The 27,842-nt window shown below is 38.8% G+C and overlaps 1 protein-coding gene across 2 annotated transcripts in view; it reads left to right on the plus strand.

Moving 5' to 3' along the window:
* The window catches only part of MBP (myelin basic protein), a 131,028-nt gene that overhangs the window by 4,847 nt on the left and 98,339 nt on the right, over positions 1-27,842 (plus strand). For both annotated transcript variants that reach the window (XM_019471364.1, XM_019471363.1), the window contains exon 2: positions 26,075-26,149. In XM_019471364.1, coding sequence (XP_019326909.1) covers positions 26,099-26,149 — 51 coding nt within the window. In that variant the 5' untranslated portion in view covers positions 26,075-26,098. The remainder of the gene's footprint in view (positions 1-26,074; positions 26,150-27,842) is intronic.

Below are 27,842 nucleotides of genomic sequence, written 5' to 3' on the forward strand. Positions count from 1 at the left end.
CACCTGTCTAAGCCGTGAGCCGCCAGCTTCTCTAGGAGACTGCTGTGGGAGACGGTGTCAAAGGCCTTACTGAAGTCCAGGCAGACCACATCCACAGCCTTTCCCTCATCCACAAGATGAGTGTTAGCCATGTGTTGGATTACAAATGAAGGTACATGGAATGGTAATGGCAGAATCAGGCAAGAGAGCAACCCATGCTAGGGGAATGCCAGTGTTCTCTTTTGGTGTTGCCTGGAGAAACGCGGAATTTGGAAAATAGATGCTTCAGTCTCAGTACTGCTGCGTATGCACAAATTTCCTGTTTATTCTTTTTGTGATGTTTTTATTCAGTACTTGATATAAATTAGCCATATGGTTGAAATAGCCACTTCAGTTATTTATTCCATCAAATAGAACATACCGTTATAGTTTAGGCTCTAATTACTCTGCTACATGATTGTTGTGACTAAAGAAACACTTTCATAATAATCTGTTGAGAGAAGGCAGATTAAACTGAAATCCACGTCTCATTTGCAGCATAAGTAGCAAAAGTTAAGTGTTTAAAATGATATGCTACCCGTTTTCTGTTAACTTCTTGCCTACCAAAAGGAAATGCTGTGAAAATAGATGAGAGCTCATATATTAGAGCCTGGGCAGTTTGGTTCAAACTTTTACTTACCAGAACTGAATTGATTTAATTTACATGAGAACATAACAATTTTTGACAGTCAACACAATATATGGAGTAATGTGGATGAAATCTAGTATTCTTTGGCTAAAGCACTGAAAGCATAACCAGTGTTTAATGGGGGAGAAGGCTGGAAAGTTTGCAGTCTAAGCTCTGGTCTTGCATACAGGTTTAAAGTATAAACTCTCTCACGGATTAAAGGATAGCACAGTCTTCTGGATCATTGGTGAGGTGCCCAGTCCTGTGGTGTTCAATTACCTGAATAATTTTTCTCTCAGGCAAGATGTCACGTTGAAGCTGTCATCCGTGTTTTCTCTGGTGAGGCTCTTACTTAAATAAAGGACACCACTGATGAACAGCAGTAGGTCAGGAACTTTTAGATGCAGTTTTGAATACAGCCAGTTGATAGTCTTATGAAACAGGTGTTTGTCTGGTTTCTTTAAAATGCTCCGTTGAAGATGGAAAGGGAAAAAGCCATTACAGTTGTCCAGAATTGTTAGGTGTTTCCAAGAAAAAATCAGCAGGGCACTCATTTCTGAAGAAGCCTGAATTTATGCATATAAAAAAAAAGTTAGCAACCAATGGAAGAAGAATCAGAAAAAGGATATATGCTTTAGAGCTCGGCTGCTCAAATAACTTGCACAACTGGAGTTTCAGACAGATAACTCTAGGCTCCAGTACTTTATTTGCATATTACTTCTGTTAATATCCTTTTTCTGGGGCACCTGGCCTTCTGCACAAACTGCTTAATTTGGACCTAATTCGATAACCGGTATAAAGTGAACAAGTTGGTCTCTGAGAGACCGATCCAGTTGCCAAAGGCAGTGGCTGACTTCAGTGGAGATTACATTAGAGCTATATTACAGTAGCCTTCAGTCGTAGTTCTGGGTCTTGCTGTACTAATCATTCTGCAGGCAGATTGTCCTCACCCCGATGAGACAACATGTGAATGCTGCATTCGAGCTAAAGGAGTAAGATATGGTGATACTGACTAGGTCACAAATTAAAATGACACAATTGAAATCTAGTTCTCTAGGGGTTTCGCCCACCTGAGAATTTAGACAAAATGTTCTTAGTTATGCTAAGCACTGTAGAATTAGCTGTGGTTGGAAAGACTTGCACGAAACTTCATTGGCGGCTCTCCCCCAGCGAGGCAATGATCGTGTCCAATCTTACATATTCAGTGACGTTAAATAAAGGCTATGTCACGCCCAGGTTTAGATTTTCTTTACTTAATCATCTCATTCAAATCACTGTGGATTTTCTGTATTTGTTTCTCTGGTTATTCTCATGTATTAGTAGTACGTGAAGAAATTTCTCTCTCCTACCATCTAATCACCATACAAATATCAAATATAATCCTGGTTGAATCCTTGTGTCACATGGGCTTTTGGGTATAGTAGTAAATAATTTTGATGTTAGTTATGTAGATGATTAGCGATTTCATTAACTTTTCTGAAGAACAAATTGTACTCATGTTTTCTTGCTTTGCCAGCTGTTTTCAGAGTTTGGCTTTTGGTGGGTTTTTTTAAAGAAATTTTCCTGATGTCCAGGAGGTACCAGTCACTCTCATCTCAATTTTCTGCACCTCGTCTTCTTAGTTGAGAGGCTTGCAGAGACTGACCCTTCTGTAAAAGGTTGATCATCCTGGGTTTAACTTTTCTGAAGAGATTGACGTACAACTTCCTACTGTTTTCTTTAAAGAATCCAGAATCTGTTATGAACAATTTTTCGTGGCTGAAGAATTTCTAAATAGCAGATACTTAAACAGTTCCTGACAACAGTATTCGGATTTTAACGTTCTGGGTTTCTCATATTTGGAAAAAAGCTTTATGCTTGTTAAAATGCTCAGTTAAAAATAATTGCAGAACTCTTTGGTTAATATAAAGCGAGATCGTTCCTATGAGGCTTCTTGCATCAGTTGCAGTAACTGTGAAAATCCCAGCTCAGTTACTTGGAATAGCTGTAAATCTTGGACATATCCCAGGAAAGCCCACGCAAAGGGCAAGTGAGAGAAAAACAAGAAATAACATGGAAATTTCCAGCCAGTTGTTTTTTTTTTTCTGTCCTGAAGTGATTTTGAAATAACTCAGTAGGGAAGTTAGTTTTCTCAATCTTTACTTCACTATTGCTTTTTATTTATTTATTTATTTCTGAAGCTTTTGTAAGGCCTTTCAAAGGGGAGAAACAAGCAAAGTAATAAAGCTGAAAAGATTGATCAAATCGGAGTTTATCTTTTTTTTTTTAAAATACACAGTGACTGAAGGTATATAGATTTTTATATTAATATTTTTTTAAAATTTCAACAGTTTTTCATCAATGTATCAGCTGTACTAGGTTTGTTTTGCACATTGGAAGGAAAGATGGTTTTTAAATCTTTCTTTTTTGTATTTTGTTCCAACACTTGCAAAATTTCTTAGTGCATAATTTAAATTCTTAATATTTAGTTTCTTAAACTTTTGGGAGAGCTTAAACATTTGGGAATGTTTAAATTCAAGCCTTTCCAGATTGGTGAAATTAAGAACTGAGGGAATCTAGCATCTAACTATTATGATTTGAAAGTGAGAGGGAAAGGAAAATCAAAGCAAATCCACACCAACATATATTCCTAAAATTAATTCAGGCATGTAGTGTATTTTTATATGTTTACCTGATGCATTATCTTTGGCTTCTGCTAAAGAGCTGAAATCTCTGGATGACAGGTGAAAATATGTTGCTTTTAACCTATTTCTTATTTAGAAGTCACAAAATTCAGGTAAAACAATGCAGTTGGACAAGTTACAGCTATCTTTGGAATTCAGACGCTTGAAAAAGGAGGCTTGGCAGTGTGAGAGATCGTTATTAACAGACACACATAAAGCTGTTCTGAAGAAAGTTTATGTATTGTTTACAACCCTTGTACCTGGTCCTAATGTTTGCTTTTAATCCTTGAGCTTCTGAAAGAGATTTTTCAAGAATACAGGAGAGGGAACATTGTTATCAAAGATACTGATATGTTCATCGTACCTGGCTGCATTTTTGAGGCAGTTCTCTTGATTCTGGTGTTGTGAATACATGCAAGACCATGAAAAATAATGGTTATATACAATAGATTAGGTTTGATCGAGGACTTGTATAGTGCAACAGCAGCCTGTCATCTCAATGGGAATATATTTGCCCTCCAAAGATTCAAAGCGCCCTGAAATACAGCTGTTCTGTAGTTGTCAGTGCCCTGCCAGTTTTTTGGGGGGTTATAAATTGGGCCATGATAATTTCCAGATTAGAAGGCAATTGCATATTCTGGGTATCCAAGAGTCTTTCAGAGGACAGTGTATAGCTGCTGCTTCTGTTGTGTCTAGGGATCTACTGTCAGTCCTTTCTGGGCATGGTATTGCCAGTGTGGTATGATGGTAAGAAGCCAACCATGAGGTAGGTTCATCTTTGGACATAAGGTGTTTCACTGGCAAAACTGTCATGCTGAAATCATAGTTTCCAATGTAACAATAGCCTCAGAGCCCTAAGGACAGTTGTCCTGTACCTTCTACATAGTATTCACATTCCTAGCTTTACTTGATAGACTTCAGATAGATGAACTGAGGTAGAGTGGCTTCAGGTTGGTAATGCTGGTTGGGTGCATTAAGTGGTAGAGATCGTCTTTGTGGTCTCCTCAAATCTTCTTCCTTACCAACCTAACAGTGTCAGTTTCACCTTCTCCACTACAACTGACCGAATCTCACTCATTCCTCAGGCTTTGTGTAGGCTGGGTTAGCGTCTTGATGAATGTACAGCCCAGACTTTTTTGGGTTTTTTTTAATGCAGCAATTCTGCAGATCCCAGTGACAGCTGTTACTGTCCTCTGGCCTTAAAATCTGTGCATAAACCTGAGTGTCATCAACATATTCCTAACTCACAGCCATTTTCTTCTGACTAATATATTTAATAATATATATATTTAGAACTTCTGTTGGCTTCCCATAGTACCCACTCCCAGGAAGTGTTCCTGGAGTTCGTGACAAATTCCTTGAGTAACCTAGACTCTCGGCTCATCTCAGAAGAGACTCGTCAGCTTCTGGGATCGCAGTTAAGTCCACAACATCTCATGGTTAATAGCAAAACATTGCTTTATGATGTTGTGTAATGTATTGTAATGCTTTTCACTTACCTTTCTCCATCATTGTTATTTCCCAGAGGTCAGCATCCCTCTTCTCTTCTGATTCTAAAAAAAATCAGTCCTTAGTTAAACTCTCTTGTCAAATCTTGTTAATTCTCTGGATGAAAAGTAGTGTTGGAAAATCATCTGAGAAGCTAGCATAGGCAGAGCTTGCAGTGATTAAAATCATATACTTGTCCCTTTGAGTGTTAAGAAGGTACAGAAGGAATTACGATGGATTTGTGCATCCGCTGTTTTTCTGTGTGAAGGACAGCTGTACAACTTTGTGTCCAGAAAGGACCTGTTACAGTGAAAACTATGGCAGCAAAGGCTGAAGCCAAAACAAGGAAAATAACTGGCCAATGTTTTCAGTAGATCTGTGGTATGGGATAAAATACTGATGAAACAATACAAAGCAGTAGCTTTGGAGATTGATGTGTCCCTTGAAGCTTTATTCATAAAGAATGATATCATCACTATAATAGGAAACTTTCTGACCCTTACTGTGTTGCATTCATAGCGTTTTGACAGCTCAAACTATTCTAGAGAGCTAAAACAGGAGCAAAACCCATAATCCCCTAAAATACTAAAATCCACTGTCAGGTTACACAGTGATGCCATTTTAGTTTGGCTCTTTAGTGAAATGGTCACTGAAAAATAGTCAGCAATTTGATTCCAGGCATTTTCATCTCTACATTGCTTAGTTCAAAGGAAAAAAACCACAATGCCTGAAGGGCTGACCAAAATACAGTGGTGAACTGTTGTGGAAATGGTTGTCTGGTGTGCTTCATCGATTAACAAAATCGGTGATAGCAAAGATGGGCAGAACCTTTTCATGCTTCTTAAGTCAGCCTTGGTGTTAACTCTCCTTTTATTTTTGTGAAAGTAGGAAGAAAACAAAACACTGATGTCTTATTCGTAGTTGTTTTTTAGCTTAATATACATGCTCAAATAATTGGGACTGACTTAAAGGAAAACAATTACAATTATCTTTTACTTTGGCTCTTGTTGGGCCTTTTACTCTTAGACTCTTTCCCCAAATGGTGCAAGTTACTGTATCGAGGGACTTCTTACTAAGCAACGTGTGTAGCTTCTACAGATAGAAACTCCCTGGCTTGGTTTTTCATGATCTTTTATCTGTACTATTACTTTGCCCTGACTTGTTTGTGGGAAAGAGATAAGTATAAGCTTCTGCACTGCTTTCATCAGCATAGTCTGACTCAGCACTGCTCACTTGGAGGGTAGGCAATAATTTGGCTTTGTTTTTGTTTTTCAGAAAGATATTCTTGTCGAATGGGAAAGAACCCATGATAGGCTCACAGGGAAAAGTTGTTGTTTTAATGGGAATTTTAGTAGGTGCTTTTCAACTGAATGCAGGACTGTTGCTGTTGAAAAGTTCATGTTAAATTTTGGCTGACTTCTAGAGTGGGTTGTGAAATATTCTGTTCTTCTCCTCCTCTTGTGGTAAAAAGCTTTGTATGTGGTGTGCTTATTGGGTTTGCTTTTTGTTGTTTTGGGTTTTTTTTCCCTTAATTCTAACTCCTGAACGCCACAACCTTCTTTATTAATGAAAGCACTATAGGAAGAAATTTGGTTCCAACTAAAAGCTGGAATTGTAGCCACAAGTAATGATTCTTTGTGCCCCTGGAAAGCATGAGAAAGGTTGCAAAATAGTTTTCATTACTTCTAATTGGCCTTTTATTGTAAGTGGTTTGTACATTTCATCTCTGAGTAATATTTTTGTCCAACTATTAGGCATTAGTGAGGCCACAAACTGCATATAGCAACAACAAAAGTATGCTCCTTGACTTAATGGAGTTATCTGGTACAACGCTGAGTAGCATCATATTCAGAATTCTTAACTGCAGTTTTTATTCTACCATTAGGGACTGTTCTATCAGCCATGAAGTGTATGCTGTACTTGTAGTCTCTTCTTTTTTATGATTAGCTTTTGGTTTTGGTGGCTTCCCCCCATAGCTGCAGTGCTACTAAGTGAATTAGGATTAATTGTGGTTAAGGTTGTTCAGTCTTCCTGGCTCAGTGAGTCAAGTAGCTTTGTAGAGGCTTTTGAAGGACATGTTCTGTGGGGCCCTTGTCAGTCACACGACTAAATAAATACATGCATGCGCAGTTCTTTTGCTCTGCATAAGCGCATACAATTCAGAGAGTAGTGAAGGCATCCAATTTATTGCACGTACATAGATGATTTGTACAGCATGTTTTGAGTATGCCTGAAGTTTCTCTTGTCTTCCTGGATGCATTGTGCCTAAATGCGCATGCTCTGCATAACATATGTACACAATTCCAACATGGATTCGTGGACTCATTCAGGTTAGAAGAGACTTAGAGATCTCAAGTCCATCCTTCTGCCTGAAGTGAGGTCACTCCTAAGATCAGACCAAGCAACGTAGGGCTTTGTTTAGTTGCGTCTTGAAAAGCTGCAAGGACAGAGATTCCACTATGTTTCAGGGCACCTGTTCCAATGCTTGATTATCCTCATAGTGTATTTTTTCCCCCTCATCTAATAAATATTTATAACTTCCCTGGTTTCAGTTGACATTGTTTTCCCCCCGTGCACCTTGGTAAAAAGCCTGGCTCCACCTTTTTGGTAATTTACTTTTAGATATTGGAAGTTTGCTATTACGTGCTCCAAAGCTTTCTCCAGGCTGAACAATCCCAGTGTGTTCAGCCTCTTCTCACAGGGCATGTGCTCCAGCTGCCAGATGTCTTTGTGGCCTTTCATTGAACTTGCTCCAGTTGACTGATGCTTCGTAGTAGCGGATCCAAAAGTAGACCCAGTAGTCCAGATACCAGAGTAATGGGTCGTGCACAAAGCAGAACTTGGCTTCCCTCAGCCCACTGGCTGTGCTTCTGTTGCCAAAGCCCAGGATGGTGTTAGCTCTCATTGCTGCCAGGTGGGCGGCTGACTCATGTCTCATGTACTGTCGTCCAGGAGCTCCAGGTCGTTTTCAGCAGAGCTGCTCACCAGTAAGTTAGTCTTCAGGCTGTGCTCTCATGACGTTTCTGTCAGCCTTAAGTCATTGTGAATGGTACCCCTACCCTCCAGTGTATCAGCTGCACCGCTAAGTCTGGTGTTGTTTGCAGACTTACTGAATGTTCTGTACACTCTGCCAGGTCGCTGTTAAAGATATTAAACAGGATAGGGCCCCTAATCTATCAAATTGTAGCCAGGTTATGGGCAGACTGTGAACCATTAACAGCTACCGTTTGAGCCTAATGATAGCGATAGGAGTTTTTATCATCTAGTAGTCTACCCGTCTAGACTGTAACTTAGATCAGGTTAGGTGCAGAGATGCTGTGGGAGTCATTGTTGAGTCTTGCTAAAATCAAGGTAGATGACTATATGACCTTTAGAGGCCCCTTCCAACCCAAACTATTCTATGATTCTGTGATACCACTGGTCTCCTCTCATCCACAAATCCCATCATTTTATGACAGAGGGCAATCATATTGGTCAGGCATGATTTAACCTTGGTAAATCCATGCTGGTGATTCCTAATCACCGCCTTCTCCTTCATATGCCCAGAAATGACATCCAGGTGGGCACATGTCTGAACATCCTGTGGGAATAGACTAACAAACAATGAAAGTAGGCTGGACTGTGATGCTTTCTTTCCCAGTGATCCCTCAGACTTGCTAACCTGTGCATAATCCCTTTCCTGCTCTTCTTTTCTGGATGCCCAGTTGTTGTCCATCTGTAGGTGATTGAGTGCATGCTGGTCACAGGATGGAGCACCTGCATCTTGGGAATGTGGTCATGAATGTGGTCATGTGACCTGGGGGAACAAGCTTGTTAGGACCAGGATGTCGCTGCTAGAGTGATTCTTGCTCCCTGTGTGTGTTTGAGGAATTTGCAAGAAAGGAAGGTGGCAGCAAAAGTGACAGTAAGTTTAATAATTATGTCGGTTTGATCGTTGTATTGGTGATCCGCTTATAGCCAGCGGGCTTTGTCTTGGATTCTCTTTTGTATTGATTTAGGTCTGTAATCTTGCCATTAGCTTGATAATAACAAGAAATGCATATGCAGGTGTGAGTGAGAGGGCATGTGAGAAATCTTCATTTGCATTTTAATATGCATTTAAAGCTTTTTTTTTGGTGATTGTTGGTTTTGTTTGTGGTTTTGTTGTTGTTGCTAATATGCACTTAAAACTTCTCCGGTCGTGTGGTGGCTTTTTTTTTCTTCTAATCACCATTTTGAAATTCCCTTATTGCTCATAATTTTTTAGGTGGTCTTTGGAAAACACCAGCAACCCTTAAATGCAGTAAGACCCACAGTAAAACTGAGACTTGCTTGATTTGCACTTAGTAAGAAGCAAACAAATTTAACCTGATTGCATGGCGCCAAGCACTTAAGTTCACAGTGGGGAATTCAGTATTTCTCAGATCTTGTCATTGGCACCACATGCCTTACTGGTTCCGACGTTTAATTTTCCAGCTTTTTCTGTTATTGATGAACAATGATTACTCTATGTAGTTCATCATGTATCAAAATAATTTTGTCATGTGATGATAGTTGTCCTTAGTTTCATGCTGTACAGAACTATACATTGTGTTTTAGGTATTCATTTTTATTCATTGCATTATTAGTTAGGAGCTAAAAAACCTCTTGGGAGTAAGGTTATAAATATGTTTAATGAAACATTTCTCCAGGACCAGTAGCTGAACTGAATGTAAGAGTTACATCTTACAGTTTAGAAATGTTCTAGTAACAATCCTGTCAGCAGTGAATTAATGAGAAATACAGCTTTCATAATATGTTTTGAATGGCATATGTAATTAACTCATGATTTTAATGCTTCCAAGAGCGTTTAATTGCAGTAAGACTTTACTACTTTAGAAAAAAATCAAAATAGATAGCAAATCGTTGTCAGTATTTTAACTCAATCTTACCTGTACCCCAAAATCATACTGACGATTTCTAAACTGAGACTGAAAAATGCATGTAGGGGAAAAAGTCAGATGCTAAAAGGTAAATAGTACCTCCATAGTAAGTTCTAGATACATAAGTTCTTACTTTTATCTCTAACGTCTGTCTCTCATATTTTAGGAGTCTGTTTTTATGCTTTAATTATTTGTGAAGTGTAAAATCACATTTTCCTTTTGCCCAGTTTTGTAAATTAATCACTGCAAATAGAAGATTAACATACAAATATGACATTGGGAGAATATTACATTTGGAGATGGCCAAATGATTAAAGGTATTTCACAATCAGCCAGCTCTGTACTTTAACCTGAGAGAAATAACCAGGGCTTTGGAAAGAGAGCAATTAAATAATTTCATAATCACTCATGCATTACAGCAATAATACTGGCACACACAAGGATGAAAGCTGGTTTTGCAGTGTCTTCCTGATGCAAAACAATACTGTTGTCTTCAGTGGGCTTGCTTGTGTAAGAAAAGACCACCCAAGTAATTAAGATCAAATGAATGCAAGAATATTTTAAGACATTAATGTTTGTTGTCACGCTAATTTTAAATAGATTAAAAGGTTATTCTGCATATGTCTTTTTGTGGTATTGAATCATCTTATGATGATTTTTTTTTACTGATTGAGAGAGGTGTTGACTTAGAGTATGTTGACTCAATTGCAGCTTATACATTTTGTTTGTATAAAAATTCCTCCTGTAGTGTCAGTTAAATAAGTTGCCTGTCATTTACCGTTTTAAGCATTTTACGTTTTCTCTATTTAAATGTTGCTGCAATTCAGAATTGTTTGAAATTATTCTTATTTGTATTTGGTTGGGAACCCTGTGCTTTGAAGTTATTGAACAGATTTTGATCTTTGTTGTAACTAAAGTTGCCACTCTTAAGAGACTTACTGTATTTTTACAATAATGGTTTATGATCTAATGGTCCGACTTTACACAGAAGACCAATTTTTGGGGTCTGATATCACTCAAGTTCCTGAAAATTAAGCTATTATTAGATGAAACTAAAAGATACACTTAAATTATTTCACTTCAACCTCTGTCATAAAGAACAAGACTAGCTCCTCTTTAGAGAGATCCTTGTGATCGCTGTCCCAACAGAAATTTGTGACAAAGAGCCTAAAGTAGGCAAGTGACTTTTCAGCCTCACAAAAGTAGTACCAGTTCACATGAAACAGGGAAAAGAAAAATTATGTTCAGGGGAAACTGAGGCAAGAAATCAGAATTCAGACTGAACAAAATTCTGAGTAGCATTGCTATAAGACATACATAGCATGTTTCTGGGCAAGAGAGAAGATTTCCTACTGCTTGCAATACTGTATTTATAATACAAGGTCAGGCAGGTAGGGGGAGGGGAGCATGAAAAAACTGTGTCCTTTGTGAAAAACTGTATATTCTGGATTATGTTTGGGTATGGGCAGGCTGCAGTGTGCAAAGGGTAAGCAAGTGATGAGCAAGATACTGGTATTGCCAGGAGCGTTATTACTTTAAATGAGCAAAATAGTAATCGATACCAAAATTATTAGGTGCCCTTGTTTCTGCTGTGTTGTGATACCATTCTTTTATCAACCTGTGCATGTCCCAGTCCCACTGGGCCTGGCATTGCTGTGCATCTGATTCTCTTATTATCTGCTTATACCTTTTCCCCATGTGGCATTTGAGAGAGTATGTGTGATATGATCTGCAAACCTTCTCCATTCTAGCAGACAACTGATGTATAGTGTAACTTTAAGTGCTTTAGAACTGGCTATTCATATGATGTAGTTGGCAAAATAAGGGAAATTTATGTGCATTACTAATTGAATTTAAGAGTGAATATAAGTGAATTCTGATGTAGCCAAACTGATGAAATGTTTACATGCAGCTATGGTAAAAAAAAAAACAAACAAAAAACAAACAACCAACCAAACAACAAACCAACAACAACAACAACAAAAACCAAAATAAAAAAACAGTTGTGGTGGTAATTGCTTTCCACTTTGCTTTGCTTTAAATATACAAAGTCTGCTCTGCAGTGCTTTTAGCTTCTGTTTTTAAACATCCTTGCCAGTTACTATGAAGCCTGTGGTTTGGGGGTGGAGCTGTGTTTTTGATCGGGGTGGTTTTTTTCTGAGTGAATATTGCATGCTTCAAGATAATAAATGGGCAAAACATTTTTTTCCTAGCATCGCTATATTTTTGTTTCGGACATTGGCATTAATTTTGGCAGATGCTCAAATACCAAACCAGCAATGGATTTACTCACAGATACTTACTTGTAAATGGTAATGCGTTAGGCTTACTGGATGTACCAAAAGAAGATAGTGATTAAAATGGTAGCATTACCTTAATAAGGGCAAGTTTGGTCATCCAATATTATTGTAAGGTTTTAAAATACCACAGACTAAATGTTAGGTACCACAGCTGGGCAATGTTGGCATAAAGAAGGGACTAGTGCTGCACATGGGTCATCACCAATGTATTCGGGAGTGAAAAGCTCCAGCTGCAACACCTCTTCAAACTAAATATGACTACTAACTTGGAATAGCTGGATTTCCAGTAAAAAAAAAAAATATAAAACAGTTAAGCTGTCAATATAATTTCATTGCTTGCAAACTGATTGATCCTTTATAATCTCAATAAAAGCTGGTTTAAGCAAGATGCTACGTTGAATAAAAGACCCATTGTTTTCACTCATAGGTAACTCTAAGTATTAAATGACAGCTTTTGATTCAGGTATCGTGTAATTTGTACTTCAGAAAGTAACTTGCAGTATTGACTGCACTTCTAGTGCTATGAGCTGTTGGTTCTTGAGAGTACTCTAGATGAATTAAGAGTTGATAGTAACAGGTTAGGTAGAGGTATTGTTTGAGGTGGGAAAGTAAGGAATTCAGCCAAACCAGCAGCTCAATATCTATTTTCTGAAAGTTTTTAACTCTGCTAAGGAGTGGGATGAGAGGCACCTTTATTGATTGAATCAATGATACGATGCACACAATTTTGAAATGGCTGCTGCTGGAGGGTTTGTGATTATAAAGTGTTAGTCAAAGACCGTAGAAATATTATTCGTTATTGTTCTCCCATGGTGGAGCGTTTACTGCAGAGTGCTCGAGGAGGGGAGGGGATTTTAAGGACTATTTTGGAATATAGTCTTGGAGGAATGTTATGAAAAGAGCAGTCAGTTTGTAAGTGATTTGGGAAATAGGGGTTAAAGTGACTTCGAGAGCCTTGTATAAAGCACCTAGTCTATCTCATGCTGAGAATTAGATGCCTCAGGTTATTGTCCACCGTAGCCAACAAGCTAAGCAGAAGGCTCCTTAAAGCCAGTATCCATCCAAACACAGTGTGTTGTGCTGCTGTTCCTGTTCCCAGAGCTGCAGGGAACGGGGGGTGGGCTTTGTGTGTGTCTCACAACCCTTTTCTTGAGGGCAGGTGCTGACAGACTTACAGGAGGGCTGACTAGCCTGGACCCTACTGTGCCGTGTTTGGGATGGAGATCAGCTCAGTCTCTTCCCCAAAGGGTTCAGACCTGCATTTCCCACTCCAAGGAGCAGGCTTCAAAAGTGGAGGCTGTTGGGCAGGAGTGCTGGACCCTTTCTTCAGTAGACTTGTGTCTTTGTACAGACAGAATTGCAGTTTTCCTGTACTTTATACTGGTCACTTACAGGATAAAATGGACAAGCAGGAATTAATCAATGAACTCAGAGTGGGGAATAAAGTCTGTTTGTCCAGTATCCTACACCCCAGTGAAACCCAACTGGCTAAAAGCTAGCACATTCCATTTTTGCTCTCCCTTTCCAGGGAATCACTGGTTCTGTGATTTTATTTCGTTTCGGGGTTTGATTATTTTATCTTTCTTTGAAGTCAGTTGTCAGTATAAGAACAGGTTGAGCAAAAGGTAGTCCCTCTCTGCTCCCCTAGTACCCTGCTATGCTCCAGGTATCACATCTGGAAATGTGGATTGGAATATCCTCAGGCAAAAGGAGTCACCTGTGTCATTTGGGGCTGTTCTTCTGCCATGGCAAAAACCACGCAGTTCACGCAGTCTCTGAAATACGGTGGTCAGGCTCTTGCTTTCTGTCTTGAACATAGCTAGTTTTCTACTCTCCTCTGGTTCTTCCAGAGTCCTGCTCTTCTGATGTTTATAAACACTCTGACTTTCAGCTTAGATTTATGCGTGGGCAGCGTGTATTTTCTTTTCTTCTAACACTGTCATTTAGCTTTGCTTTACTTAGGCTTCACATGTCCTGGGCTTTTAGTCTTACCCTTGTATAATAGGCTCCTATTGCTCATCATCCTTGTGTCAGTTCTAGTAAAAAATTCATGTTGTTAAATATGGCTGACCAGAATTGTACCTTGTATTCAGCTGAGGTTATGCTAATAGGTTGTATGATGACATTAATTCTTCCCTATCTTGACTGGAAATATCCCCTCATGATACAACATAGATCTGTTTGTCTGTCTTTTTTTAATTTTCCCCTGCCAGATCACATTGGTGACTCAGTTATCCTGTGATTAAGTCAGACTGATCTTTCCCCTCAGTATCTTCTAAAATGATCCCTGGTTTCCCACATCCTGTGTGAGTATGCTAATCACAAGCTTATTACCTAATGGCATGGGTGACCTCCTGCTACAGCTGTTTAAAAAAAGGCAGGGAGGGGGGGTATTACAGTGGTTTCCACTCTGTCTTGTGATAAGCCTGAGCCTGATGGTTAGCATTTTCTGTGTCTGAGAAAGTCTGCTGAATTAAGACCTAAGATGGCAGAGAAGTACCTCGTTGTATATTGATGGGGTTCTGGTGTAAAATCATGTGAAGCTGCTTGGCCACGTCATCATGGCTGAAGTGTTATTTTGTATGACTGATGGCAGAACTTGACATCCATGAAGCACTTGTAAAATAAGAAAGGAGGTGTCTGTTGTGATTACAAACCCCAGCATTATGTGGTAGCTGAGAACGGGTTTTCAGAATTACAACTCTGGATTTAAGTTTCTAATGTCTGCCTAAGCTTCTTAAGTGGGCCGTAAGTAATTTTTCAGGTATTGCCCTTAACTTACCTCTGCCTTTGCTCTATGTCTGTAATATGGGAGAAAGGTTTACCTCCTACTCATGTGTCTTGTATACTTATGTTGCAAGACCTCTAGGGAAGGAACTTCCTCGCTGTCTTTGCATACTGTCTGGCATGAGACCCCCTCTTGGTTGAAAGCTGTGGACCCTGTCACGATTTTAATGATGGTATTTGAAACATTTTCTTCTTTAAAAACTTAAAAACATGCAGGTAACGATAAAAGTAGTAGTACGATAAGTAGTTTGTCCCCATACTTTACAAGCGGAACTTGTTCAAGAACATTGAACACATTCTTGTGATGGGTGCTGTGAATATTATATATAAGCTTACTTAATTTTTAATCATAGAGTGAATTTGAGGTATATTTAGTAATCATCTTTGAAAGCGAATACATCGCTAGTCTCCTTATTGAAACACGTTTTCTTACTCCATTATTTTGACATGTTGCCAGATCTTGTTATCTTTTTTTGTACAGTGAATTTGATGTAAATGGTGAACTGTGCTGGAAGACTATGCTGAAGAAACTAGTGTTTCGCCTGTCACATTCTTTTGTCTTCCTTTTAACGTGAAATAAACAGTCTGATTTTCTTCTTAATGAAAGAAGGGGAAATAATTGTCTTGTATACATTTCGTACATTCTCATGTTCAAATAGAAATTTTTCCCTGGGTCTGTCATTGTTCTCTTCAACAGTAATTCAGTAATGACTATTTCTATACTGTCTTTGTACATAGCCTGGATAAAGGTTGGGAAAGCAACATTAGTACATGAAATTTAAGATTTAGATAAAATGAGGCAGTGTTTGAGTATGAGGCACGAGTACTTGAAAGCATATTTGAAGAAGCACACAAGTACAATAATTGTATCAGGGTGATGTAAGCAGATTTCAGTGCCAGGGTTGCTGCTGTTACTCACTAATTATTTAAAATTCCAAGTGCAACAACTCACAGCTTAGTGACTGTAACCTGCTGAGCCTCTGACCTAAACAACTAAAGCCCAAAATACCTGGACTAAAATTCCATTTGAAAAAGAGAGAGATTTATTTATTTCTCAAATATACAATTATCCTTAGCAAAAAATAATTTTGCTTTCTCTGTTCAGAAGGGAAAGCAAACCATTGTATCATTACCAGAGAAAATGCCACACTGGTGTCATAGTATCTGTGTTTTCAGATAGGCATTCATGAGCACAGAAAAATAGCTTCTCTACAGCTTCGTAAGTCACTTTATTATGAAATTTATTTATTGATTTAGGAGCAGAGGAATTTACAAATCCTTACTTAAGCTTCATGAGGTGTCACTTGCAGCTTGCATAGCAAACCATTTCAAGCTGGAGAACAGTGTTTGGGTTTGTGCTAGTGGACTGCAGATACTGGTAACCTGTTAGGAGGTTGTCACATGAACCTTGAACCTTGTTAAATGTCTTAAGCACACCCACAAATGAAAATGTTGAGGACTAAGTCTCCATCAAATTACTTAAAAAATTACTTCTAGAGCATAATCTCATGCATGAACCCTCAGGAGATCAAGCTAGTAAAAAAGAAAGCAAAAAGAAGTGAGAAACATAATGCAAAAAAAGTGAGAAATATAAGCGTATAGTTAAGGATGCATTTTTTCATGTCAGAAAAGAAAGATTGGGTTTTGTGCCTCTTTGGCAGTGTGTTTATGGGAAGTGAGGGACATGACTTTACAGCAGTAGATTGAGCCAAGAGGGAGTCAACTTGGAGTATGGTGAAAGTCAGACCCTTTCGTAAGATCAGTATTTATGCCAAATGTAACAGAGGAGCATTTATAGGAAACCCATTTCTTGGTTGATATGTTTACAGTATAGGTAGACTATATATGAAGTCAGAACAGAGGGAGAGAAAGGTCGAGCAGAGAGGCAGGCTTTTTCCTTTTTTTTTTTTTTTTTTTTTTTTTTCTTGTTTTTTTTTTTTTTTTTTTTTTTTTTTTTACCTGAGTTATTTAATGAGAAGGACATAGTGGTTCAGTATTTTCTCACAGCAAAGTTAACGGTGTCTGGAAAGGGTGAATCATCTTCTTGTCCCATCTGTCAGTCTGTTGAATATGAGAAGATAAGAGCCAGCATATAGTGCCTTTGATTCATGTGTGTTTAAAACTGCAGGTGTGCATTTTGCCATCAGTCTCTACAGTGTGTTAATGAAACGCTGCTCATCAAAGTGGCTGTGTTCACTGGGAAGCTTAGGTGACCTACCTCACTTTAAAAGGGAGAATATACCATTCACCATTTGGAGAGGACTTGTTTTTTCTAAGCAGAGAACGGGGAAAAAATGTGAGTCTTCAAATATATCTTGTTTTTATTCTCATAGTATCTTTTCATTTTTATGTGAAAACAGATGTTAGGTCTTGTCTGATTTCAGAGTACCTTAATCTCAAAAACTGAAAGTCTCCAAGTAACAAATAATGATACTTGTCTGTGTGGTTTCTTGATTGCTCCCTGGTTTTTCCCCTCTGGTACTGGTAAGTTTATTACTTTGGCCTGAAATTCTCTATGATTTGTATTTCTTTTTTTTTTTTTTTTTCTTTTTCCTGGTTAGTACTGCACTTATGTTATATATTCTTGTGTGCTGGTTTATCTTTTTTAAAAAATATTTTAGCATTTAGAGAAGTGTGTACCTTTTAGTTGTTGACTCATTGGGGCCAAGAGGTGAAGTCCACAGCTGCGGAGGTGTACTCCTAACGGAAATATGGTACTTCAGAAGCAATGATAGTGGAAAGTGATGGTCTTAGTAGTCTACTGCATATCTTTACAATATGTAGAATGAGGTTATGATGTGTCTCTGTTCTTAGCCATTCTCTCTATATCTTTCTCTGTCCTGTGTGTATTGGGTTTTCTTTTTTTCATCAGAGAATTTATTTTACTGCAATGTCAAATTATTTTTGTCTCTGCAGCACACAGGTGCTGGAAAAAAAATTACCAATGGTTATGTGTCTGATCCTCTTCAGAGGGTTGGGAAAAATTGGTCCTTGCTCCTAGGTTTGTATGCCATGCAGACCTAAACAGTCCTCCAATATGGAAAAAAAAAATCAGCCTGTTTTAATGTGGTGTTGTATATAAAAGACAGTATGTAGCAAATTAAATGAACCTTTTGATGTTAGTGACTGAGATAAAAGTAGACAAATCATTCTTAATTTCATAGGAGGGCAACATTTCCTTTTTGGTGTAGGTTCAAGGGATGTGTATGTTAGACATATATGTGGTCCTCTCTGTTCCCTAGACTGGGAAGAGCTGTGAGGCACAAGTATCTCAGCAAAGGCATGGAGGACATACAAGGAAATCCATGTTTTGTCAAGCCCCTGAGGTGTAGGTGCAGTGGTAGAAGTGCAGCAGGCAGAAGAAATGGTGTGGTTGGGTGCTTGGATGTGCTGGGGGCACCTGTACGTTGCCCCAGGTCTTTGGGGTGGTACGTAGCTCCCCCATCAAATGCACTGGCCCCTCTTTTAAAGTGGAGGTGATTAAGGAAATTTCCTTATGGCCCTGCAGGTGGATTGACATAGAGGTCACAGTGCTCCACTGATCTTAGTGTTTTGAAGACAAACAGTAACCACGTGGCTAATTGGCCACAACATCGTCCACAACAACCCCATGCAACGCTACAGGCATGGGGAAGAGTGGCTGGAAAGCTGCCCTGCAGAAAAGGACCTGGGGGTGCTGGTTGACAGCCGGCTGAACATGAGCCGGCAGTGTGCCCGGGTGGCCAAGAAGGCCAATGGCATCCTGGCCTGTATCAGAAAGAGTGTGGCCAGCAGGAGTAGGGAAGTGATGGTGCCCCTGTACTCGGCCCTGGTGAGGCCGCACCTCGAATAATGTGTTCAGTTTTGGGCCCCTCACTACAAGAAGGATGTTGAGGTGCTGGAGCGTGTCCCGAGAAGGGCAAGGAAGCTGGTGAAGGGCCTGGAGAACAAGCCTCATGAGGAGTGGCTGAGGGAACTGGGACTGTTTAGCCTGGAGAAGAGGAGGCTCAAGGGAGACCTCATCGCGCTCTACAACTACCTGAAAGGAGGTTGTAGTGAGGTGGGTGTCGGTCTCCCAAGTAACAAGCGATAGGACGAGAGGAAATGGCCTCAAGTTGCGCCAGGGGAGGTTTAGATTGGACGTGAGGAAAAATCTCTTTCCTGAAAGAGTGGTTAAACGTTGGAACAGGCTGCCCAGGGGAGGGGTTGAGTCCCCATCCCTGGAGGTATTTAAAAGACGAGTAGATGAGGTGCTTAGGGACATGGTTTAGTGGGCATGGTGGTGTTGGGTCGACGGTTGGACTCGATGATCTTAGAGGTCTTTTCCAACCTTAATGATTCTATGATTCTAATGCCATTTGATTATAATCATTGTCTATTTGTGTTTATATAAGGGAGTATAGATATCGAAGTGTGCTAAGTGATGTTAGATGAGCATTTTTCTGTTCATGAAGGGAAGCAGAAAAGCCCTGTTGAGAAATTTGTTTTAAAGTGGTATCTTTTCTTTTTCTTAATGGGTGGGATAAGGCGGCTGGTGTTCCAGCAAGGAGAGTGGAGTGGGTTGAAGGAAGGAAGAAGAGAAAAGCAAGAGAAAATAAATACATGTTTAGGAATTTCATTATAACTGTTTATACAGACTGTTGTCTATAATCAAGTTTGGACTATTCTTAGCTGTGCTGAGGTGAGATTCCTGAAAATCACATGCTTTTACAAAAAATAATATGCAATAACCTTGTTGGTGATAGATAGAGCAAAATTGTAATCAAAGCAGTCAGAAAAGATCTTAAAAAAAAAAAAAATCCAAACAAAAACAAAAACCCCCAAACCAAAAAAAACCCTCAAACCTTGAGTCCTGTCTGCTGTGCTTACCCCATGGCAATTTTAGGAAATAGCTTGCAACAGCGTTCTCTCCCAGAATGTGTTCTATCTCAGTGTTGTAGCCTTTCTCCTGTGTCGTGCTGTTTTGTATAAGATTGTAGTGAAAATGAAATAATTTTGGTGTCCTTTGCAATGATATATGAAGTGTATGTAAATTATTGAGCAACTGTGCTAGCACTGGGGAGTACTTTCTCAGATAAATAGTGTTTCAGAACTTGGCCCATCTCTCAGAGGGGTGGTTTTCTAGGTCTAGGATCCTTGCTAAGGCATGTACAGTTGTCTATAAACATGGAAATTGTTGTAATGTCTAGATAGGCCAGGAAGGGCAGGACTCTCATATGCAAGGCACTGTACAAGCGTGATTAAATACATCTATCGGTATGAAACTCCTGGTGACCTCTCTGGTTTAAATAGTATGGTCTCCACTGAAATCTTGGTTTTGATCATTCACAACAGACATGTGTCTGGAATAATGTAGCTTTCTTTCAGGAAAGAAAAATTTCTCTTCAGAGAAATATTGTGGAAGTCAAAAGTGAAGTAAGGTTTGATCTAGCAAGGATTGCACGCTTTCACGGGTAATGAAAAATTAAAGCCGCATTAAATAACGATGAAACTTGTAAGGTATATAAGGCACTATATTTTATGAAATAATTTAATGCTTGAATTAAGAGGGCAGGATTCCTAGGAAGGAATTTGCCCATGAGGCAGGTTACTTTTGTTATATGGTTGCTCACATCTGTCTCCGAAGCACCTGACTGTGGCTGCTGATGGAATTAGCTGCAGGTCACTCACCGGGGCATGCCAGAGGTTTTCTTTCTTGGTGCATTGGTACTAGATTATCATGATGAGGGAATTCTGAGGTGTCCCCAGTGTCTTGATCTGTTTTGAAAGAAGGCTGAAGTGAAGGGCTTCCTTCCAAAGATGTATATCATGTTGAGAGCCTAAAAAAACCCACTCAAAGACTTCCATCTAGCTGGCAGCCAGTGCTGGGCAATGTGTCAGCTTGCTTCCCAGGAAGCTACGTAACTTGGACCTGACACTAGAAAAAAAAAATCTTTTGCATGTCATTTTGCTGGGTAGGTTTGTAAGAGTCTACATTAGAGTGCTACCGAAATTAGAGAGAACTTGCACATTTCTTAAAAGTAATTACACTTTTTACTTTGTCTAATAAGATCTGGATATAGTAGTAAAATGTAATATTTACTTGGATAAGAATAGCCATTAATTTAGCAGGAAGTTTTAAGTAAATTCCTCAAATATGTTTATATTCTATGGTTACCCTTCCCATGCGTGAGTAAGGCCAGGAGCACTTGGTAGACGTATCTAGCGTTGTAGCTCCACACCATTATCCAACAACATCAGTCTGTGGTGAATACGTATTCCTAGACAAGGTAATAATTATGTTCTGATACTTGTAAATATGTAAGTACTTGCATACCTTTATTATTATGTGTAGATCTGTTGAGTCATAATTAAGTGTGTGGGAAGAGGTAAGACTGAACCCTTATTTTACATAACTAAATTACTCTTCAAGGATCATATTTAACAATCCATTTGCAGCATCCTGTGATTTACATTTGGTAGTTTATGTATTTTAATATGAAGTAACCATTAATGTTCAATAAAGGTGCTCCAGGTGCATTGGCTTATAGCCTCTTGTAACTCCTGAATTACAGTTGGTGAGCTGTCACTGTAAACCATCTCCTGGGCTGAAGTTTATTGTTTGTATTTAGAATATACAAAAACTATAATGTTCTGTGAGATATTACAGCAGAAAGACACTCTTTCGAGTCTGACAATTACAAGGGGTGAACTTTTCTCAGGCTCCCATGAGTGAGTAAGAAAATGCTATCACTGCAGAAAGTGATACCATTGCATTTCTTGGTATATTCAAAAAGTTTAGAGAAGTGTTTTTCTGCCTTTCAGTGAAAATTCTAAATCATAATGTAAACCTCTTTATAGGACTGTGTGTGTGTGTGTATGGGAAGATGATTAGAACCTCTTCTTTAACTACAAATATCCATTTAATTTCAAAAGGCAACCTAGAATGGGCTAAAAAAAAATGGTATGATGATACATGTTTCTAACCCCCTATTTTTAATCAACTGTTCAGATGAAGAGAAATAAGTTACATGATCCTAACATACCTGTATTTTTATAGGTATTGTTTATGAATGTGATGTGTAGGGCTGAGTTCTTCCATCCCTTTTTGTATTTGTTCGGTGTTTATTTTGTGTTTGGCAGACAGCAAGGAGAAGTTTCTCTCCTTGGGTAAGGCAGTGGTATTTCTGTAGTTGTTGCTAGTTGGAATATGGCTTCCTATTGTGAAGAAAGTGGGAAAGCAGTGGTCTAGGCTTCCATCAGGTTACCTGTTAGACTTCCGTAAGAAGGTAAATTGATGGGAGGAGACACTTTATTTTATTTCCCCAGGCAAAGTCCCTGGGCTGTTTTTGGAATTACCTGAAGCAGCCTGGATAGTTGGAATTATTTCTGTATCAGTCATTGATTGGGAAGCAGCTGTGTCTTGGCAGCAGAGCTGATTCAGCTCGGTACGTGGTTGTGGCGTAGTACTGAGGCAGCTGGGTGACTGGTGGCGGCGTCTGCAGTGGCGGTTCACAGCTTCCTGCTGCAATTCACTCACTTCACCCAAAAGAGTTGTTAGGTAGCTGAAATGTTTTCAACTTTTAGTCCTATTAAATCAGTTCGCTTGCATGGCCTGTTATTTCCTGAGCCTCTCAGATGGTTTTAATATGCTGAAACCCACAGTCTTGGTGGGGAGTTTTATATGGGAGCTGGTGCTGTACTCTGATTGCTGCAGACCTGCGTAGTGTCCCCTCTCATTTTGTGACTCAAGCTCACGTGCAAAATCTTTAATCTCACAGGATTTACGAAACTTGCAGGGTTTCACCAGGAAGGTTTCGGGCAAATGCTGTTGCGGTCATAAGCTTGATCTCGTGCTCAGGCCTATTTTGGCAGCTTATTGTTAGATGTGATTCACGTTGGATTCAAAGAAGGTTACTGCATTTCTACAGTACTTCCGTTTTTGCATTGTTTTGGAGCTTCATGACTGTTCTTGTGGCTGTTTATCAGTGCTAAAGCGTGTACGGATTCCTCTGCAAACAAGAATGTTCATCAGTTGACTGACATTTGTTAATAAGCAGAAGAAGCTGCTTCTTCGCCATATACAGAGCTGCTTAGTCTGGCAACCTGTATGTTATGAAGGTGACTAAAAAGAAAATACAAATATTTCTCCAGCTCAGATTTTTTGAATAGTTGGCTGCAAGTTCCTACAGAGATCGTACAATGAGTAATCCCATTGAAGTCAGTGACTCAACTCATTGCATAAAGATTGGCGCAGGTGGAACCTGTGCGGTGTGGTCTCCTCACGACAGTAAGAACCAAAATCAGTGTTTAAGTCTTAACGCTTCAGGATGTACTTGCATCCTGAAGTGAAAATGACCTGTGTGCTCAGTTTTCAATCAAGTAAGGCAGACTTCTGCTTGAGGCTAAAGTGAAATATTAGGTCTCTTTGTTGCTGTAAATGACTTGAATGTTTACAGGTGCGTGTGTGTATGTTTTTGCTTCCTAATCAGGTATCTACAGAACAGTTAGCACTATATGTTTCCTTTCCTAATTAATGTCAGATTTTTTGGAAGCCTTTTTTCCCAAAGGATTACTTACGGTTTTCTCCATTTAATAGGTAACATGAAGAATTCTGTAACTTTTAGGATATTCTTGCTATCTAGCTGGTTGCTTTTGTCCCTTTGGCTAAAAAGTAGCTTTGTTTCTACATAAGGAATTTATAGTAGGTACCTATAGCTAACTTATCTTGAGTCTAAACATCTGCGTTCATTTATGCATGAAAAAGATGAAATAAAATCTAGTTGTATTAGTTTCTGGATATGAGGTGAGAATAAGGAGGGGTTGATCATGTGAATTTTGACCACACGCTGTCCCTCTGACACATTCAAAACAATAAAGGAAACAGAAGTGCAGATTTACAAGCTTAATCAATGCCATTAGTTTTCAGCTTTTAAGTCTGTTCCTGTAGAGAAACATAACGCTTGGCCCAGATGTAGGTGTGCTCTCAAACCACACTCCTAAACTTTCAACAGCGTTGTGCATTTCCATTTCGCCAAGCCTTTTTTTTTCTTTTTTCTTCCCTTTCATGTGTAATTTTTAGCATCTTGCTGAAGGAATTATGCATATGGGAATCAGGAGTGTGTTGATCAGCCATTTCATACACTCTTCCATTTGCCTGGTTTTCGTTTTGTTTGCTTGCTTTGCGCAGATATTTGAGCGGAAAACTGGCCTTATCATTTTCAGGTATCTACGGTGTGGCAGCATGGAAGTTTTTATTGCTTTTCTTTTCACTGGCCAACAGATGATTTTTAAACATTTATCTGGCTTAGTTTCACAGCATAGGTCGTCTATATCTGGTATCTTTTTCTACCTTGGCATTGCAGGACTGCGACTCTGCCATGCTCAGTGTTTCATGGGTACAGGGTGGTTGTTCCTGGAGTGTTATTCCAAAGGCACCAGAGAGACAAAGGGGAGGCAGGAGGACAGTGATCGGAGTTCTGGTTTGCAAGTGTTATGTTGGCTCCATAATCTGTTTACTTAAACATGTGTGTATTACAGATCAAGATTGATAGTTAATCTTTCGATAAATGACTGGAAGAGTAACACTTGGAACATTATGCCTTTATATTCCGCTGTAGACATTTCCTATAGTTTTGTATTCCACTCTGTTTTTCTTATGTTGCAAAGTAGGTGATGTGAGAGGTGATGTGCTGCTCATAATTTGTAGAGGAAAGGCCAGTTTGAGGTATTTCAGCTTTGAAACCCAGTGTTTATGAATTTCTTTGTGTTTTTCCTTGAAACTTTTCATAATCTCACAAAAATGTGAATTGGTTTTGCTGATTTCACAGTTTGAAAGGATAGGGTTTTTCTTTTTACTCTTTTATGCAATAGATAGCACAAAAAAAAAAGGTCTCTTTCCCAGTTTGCCAATAAACACTACCTTGAGTACACTTACTGAGTTTAGACGTTTTAATTTTTCCTTTGCGAGACCTTAGAACTGGATATTTGTGAGGAATAATTGGATACAGTGATATGTGGCACTTTGATTTTAGAGCAAATGGAATTCAGTGAATAGTCAAATGAGCACTGCAGACCCTCACTAATTTGAAAATTTATCATCAGGGCGGGGGAAATAAATCTATCAGTCTCTCCAAAAGTCGCAGTAGAGATACAGGACAAGATTGCTTTTGATAAAGTACATATTTCTGTGATGGAAAGTCAGAAGTAATCAAAGTCTCTATCTTTAGAGTCCTTTGGTTCACAAATAACCCCGTGTAGCTGGCGTTATAACTGTAGCTGTATGTTCTGCCGAGTGTAACTGGTTAATAGCCTGTTGTTTTACTTCATGCATTTTCTATCACAGCAAAGGTCTGGTTGTCCTTTTCTCCCAAGCCTTTTCATAAGATTATGCTTAATGAAATAACTTAGCCCTCTGATAGCGAGAGTGTTGTGCCAGGGTTTCTGATGCTAAGGTTTTTATGGTATAACCTCTGTTTATTGCAGAGTAATGAAGTGTTACTGTTAGCACCAGAAATTGAACTTTATTACTGAAAGTTCAGTTCATAATTCTGAGAGGAAAAAGTCCACTTGAAACTTCTTTTGCATGTAGTTTTAAGTTTCAGGACTTTAAATGCTACCTTGCATTGCGTTTAAATTGGCTGAAGGCAGCAGCTGTGTATAAGATCCTATACAAACACATGCTTCTATGAGAAGAAATATGTAATATAACCACGAGTGTATGCTAAAAGCTGAAATTTGAGTGTTGTGGTTTAACCTACATAAGCTCTGTTAAAGCTGAGATACAACAGGATGAGCCAGAAAATACAAAGAAAGAGTTGGCATTCCTTTCTTATATGCTTGTCATGAAAGTGTGGGCTGTAAAGAACATATCTGTTCTCACCTCCACAGCAAATTGTTAGCAGTTTAGTGTGGTGCTTTTTTTTTTTTTTCAGTAATTGCTGTTTATATAATGGCAAATGTGAATTTGAAAGAATTTACTTGATCTTTTATGGAAATTTGTAGTTACAGATCATTTGATACATATTACACTGTTTTGGTATTATAAACATAATATTGAAAGACAGGGCCTCTACCTAATTTCTAATCTAGTTTTGTTTTCTGTGCAAATTTCACAATAAACACCTTACTTTTCCTCCTCTGTTTATGTCGGGTTTTTTTTGTTTGTTTTTTTTTTTTGAAAGCTTTCTGGTATTGCTTAGATTTGCAAAAGAGAACAGATAAGCTTCCCCCCCCCCCCCACGTTATTTGTCAGATGAAAAACTAATTTGTATTATGTATATGTAATAATGTATTGGTTTGAAAAATACCGTTTTGGTTTTATCTTTTCAGAATTTGAAGTTCTGGTGATCCATCATGGGGAACCATGTAGGAAAACGAGAACATAGCGCTGACAAGTCTACCAAGGTAAGTGTAGAAAATTGAAGAGGCAAGGCTACTTCAGAAATATGTATGTTATGAAATATATAATTTTTTTTTAGTACATTAGTGTGTTTACCAGACCACGTTCACCATTACTATTTTGTAGTTGTCACTATGAAATGACCACCTTTTTTAAAGAGGGTCCAATGAGATGTGGCCAAACCAGGATTTTGCTGCGCTGGATTTAATGAGAGATATGATGTTTTCCTGTGTCAGATCCACAGCTGATTAAAAAAAGCTTCTCAGTCACGGTAGAAATGAATGAAATGAGCCTTAGAAGCAGGATATTGCAGACATTTTTAAAGAGCCAGTGAGCTGAATTATGTTCTGCGTGTTGAGAGCTTTCCATTTGGGCAGTCATTGGCTTTATCCGTAAGAAAGAAATTATATAGGAACACATAAAATAAGAGAATTCTAAAGGAAAAGATTGTCAGTCTGAGGAGATACAGCTTCAAAAATCTCCTCCCCAGAAAAAAAAAGATGAGAACTGTCAAAATGTTCATTAAAAGTTAGTATTTGCTTTCTAAGCCTCCGCTGACATTGTTGTGTATTTTGCACATAATGTGGTATTCTGCCTGCCTTGTGATAATATCTTGTTTATTTGTTTTCTACATTGTACCGGAAGAGAATTCACACGTATCTTAAAAAAAGACATCTTTCTATATATAAAAAAAAGATGCTTCTTGCTGCTAGCTATTGCTAACTTCCCTCCACCCATCCCCACCCAAAAATAACAGTTTACAGCCTGAGCCCACGCTGTATAAAGCTATTGCCCTTTGCATTGGACAGATGATGTAAACAGCTAGTTCTATGCTTTATCTGGAGGAATGCGGGTATTTTGCATTGCTGTGGCAGATAAGCAGCTATCCCTAAAAGGTATACAAACTAGAATTCATGTAGTTATTATTCCGTTATATAATCCATACGGTTCTTCGCCATCTCCTTTAGGAAAATCCATAAGCATACTGGAAGGAATAAGGAGAAAACAGCAGGAAAAGAGGACAACTGGCTACATATGTTTTTGTTTTGTGTTTGTGCAGTATTTTGCAAAATGTTTTTTTGGCCCAAAGTTTCAGTACAAACAATAGTATGAGTCCAAAGTTGTGGTCTGTAGTGACTGGTCTTGTAGACTTCCCCTCTAGAAAACTCCATTGTGCAGATCCAGCAAAGTCAAATGCACCAAACAGATGTATTTAGCCAAATACTTTGATCGTTTCTGACCAAGGGTGTGAGATCGTGCAGGTGTGATACAGCAGGTATACAGAGCTTGATGGGCTATTGTGCACTACGTATCCCCTGCTTTGGTTTTTGAGGACAAAATTTGGTTAGAAAAACACATCATAACTCTTCTCCTGCTGTGGGATCACGTGTGTCTGATGCATCTGGGTGACAGGTGAGTAAGTTGTTGGGCATGTGTGGCCTCAAAAAGGAGAAGATTCTTCAAACTGTAGCAGCTATGCAATAGGTGCAAGTTTGCAGTGGTGAGCAAGAGTCAAGTGGCCATGAATCTTGCACTTAGTGTGTAAGACAGGTCTACAAGGAAATGGATTGCTGCAATTTTTTTAATTCCTTCTTATTCCTAATTAATTCATAGAGAATACTTGATTCTGCAATCAAACTAATATTCATTTACCTAAAATATTTTTGAAGGGGGAACTTATTTCTGTAGTAATATCTT

This window comes from Aptenodytes forsteri, unplaced genomic scaffold, assembly GCF_000699145.1.
Source record: "Aptenodytes forsteri isolate BGI_AS27 unplaced genomic scaffold, ASM69914v1 Scaffold97, whole genome shotgun sequence".
Taxonomy (NCBI): Eukaryota; Metazoa; Chordata; class Aves; order Sphenisciformes; family Spheniscidae; genus Aptenodytes; species Aptenodytes forsteri.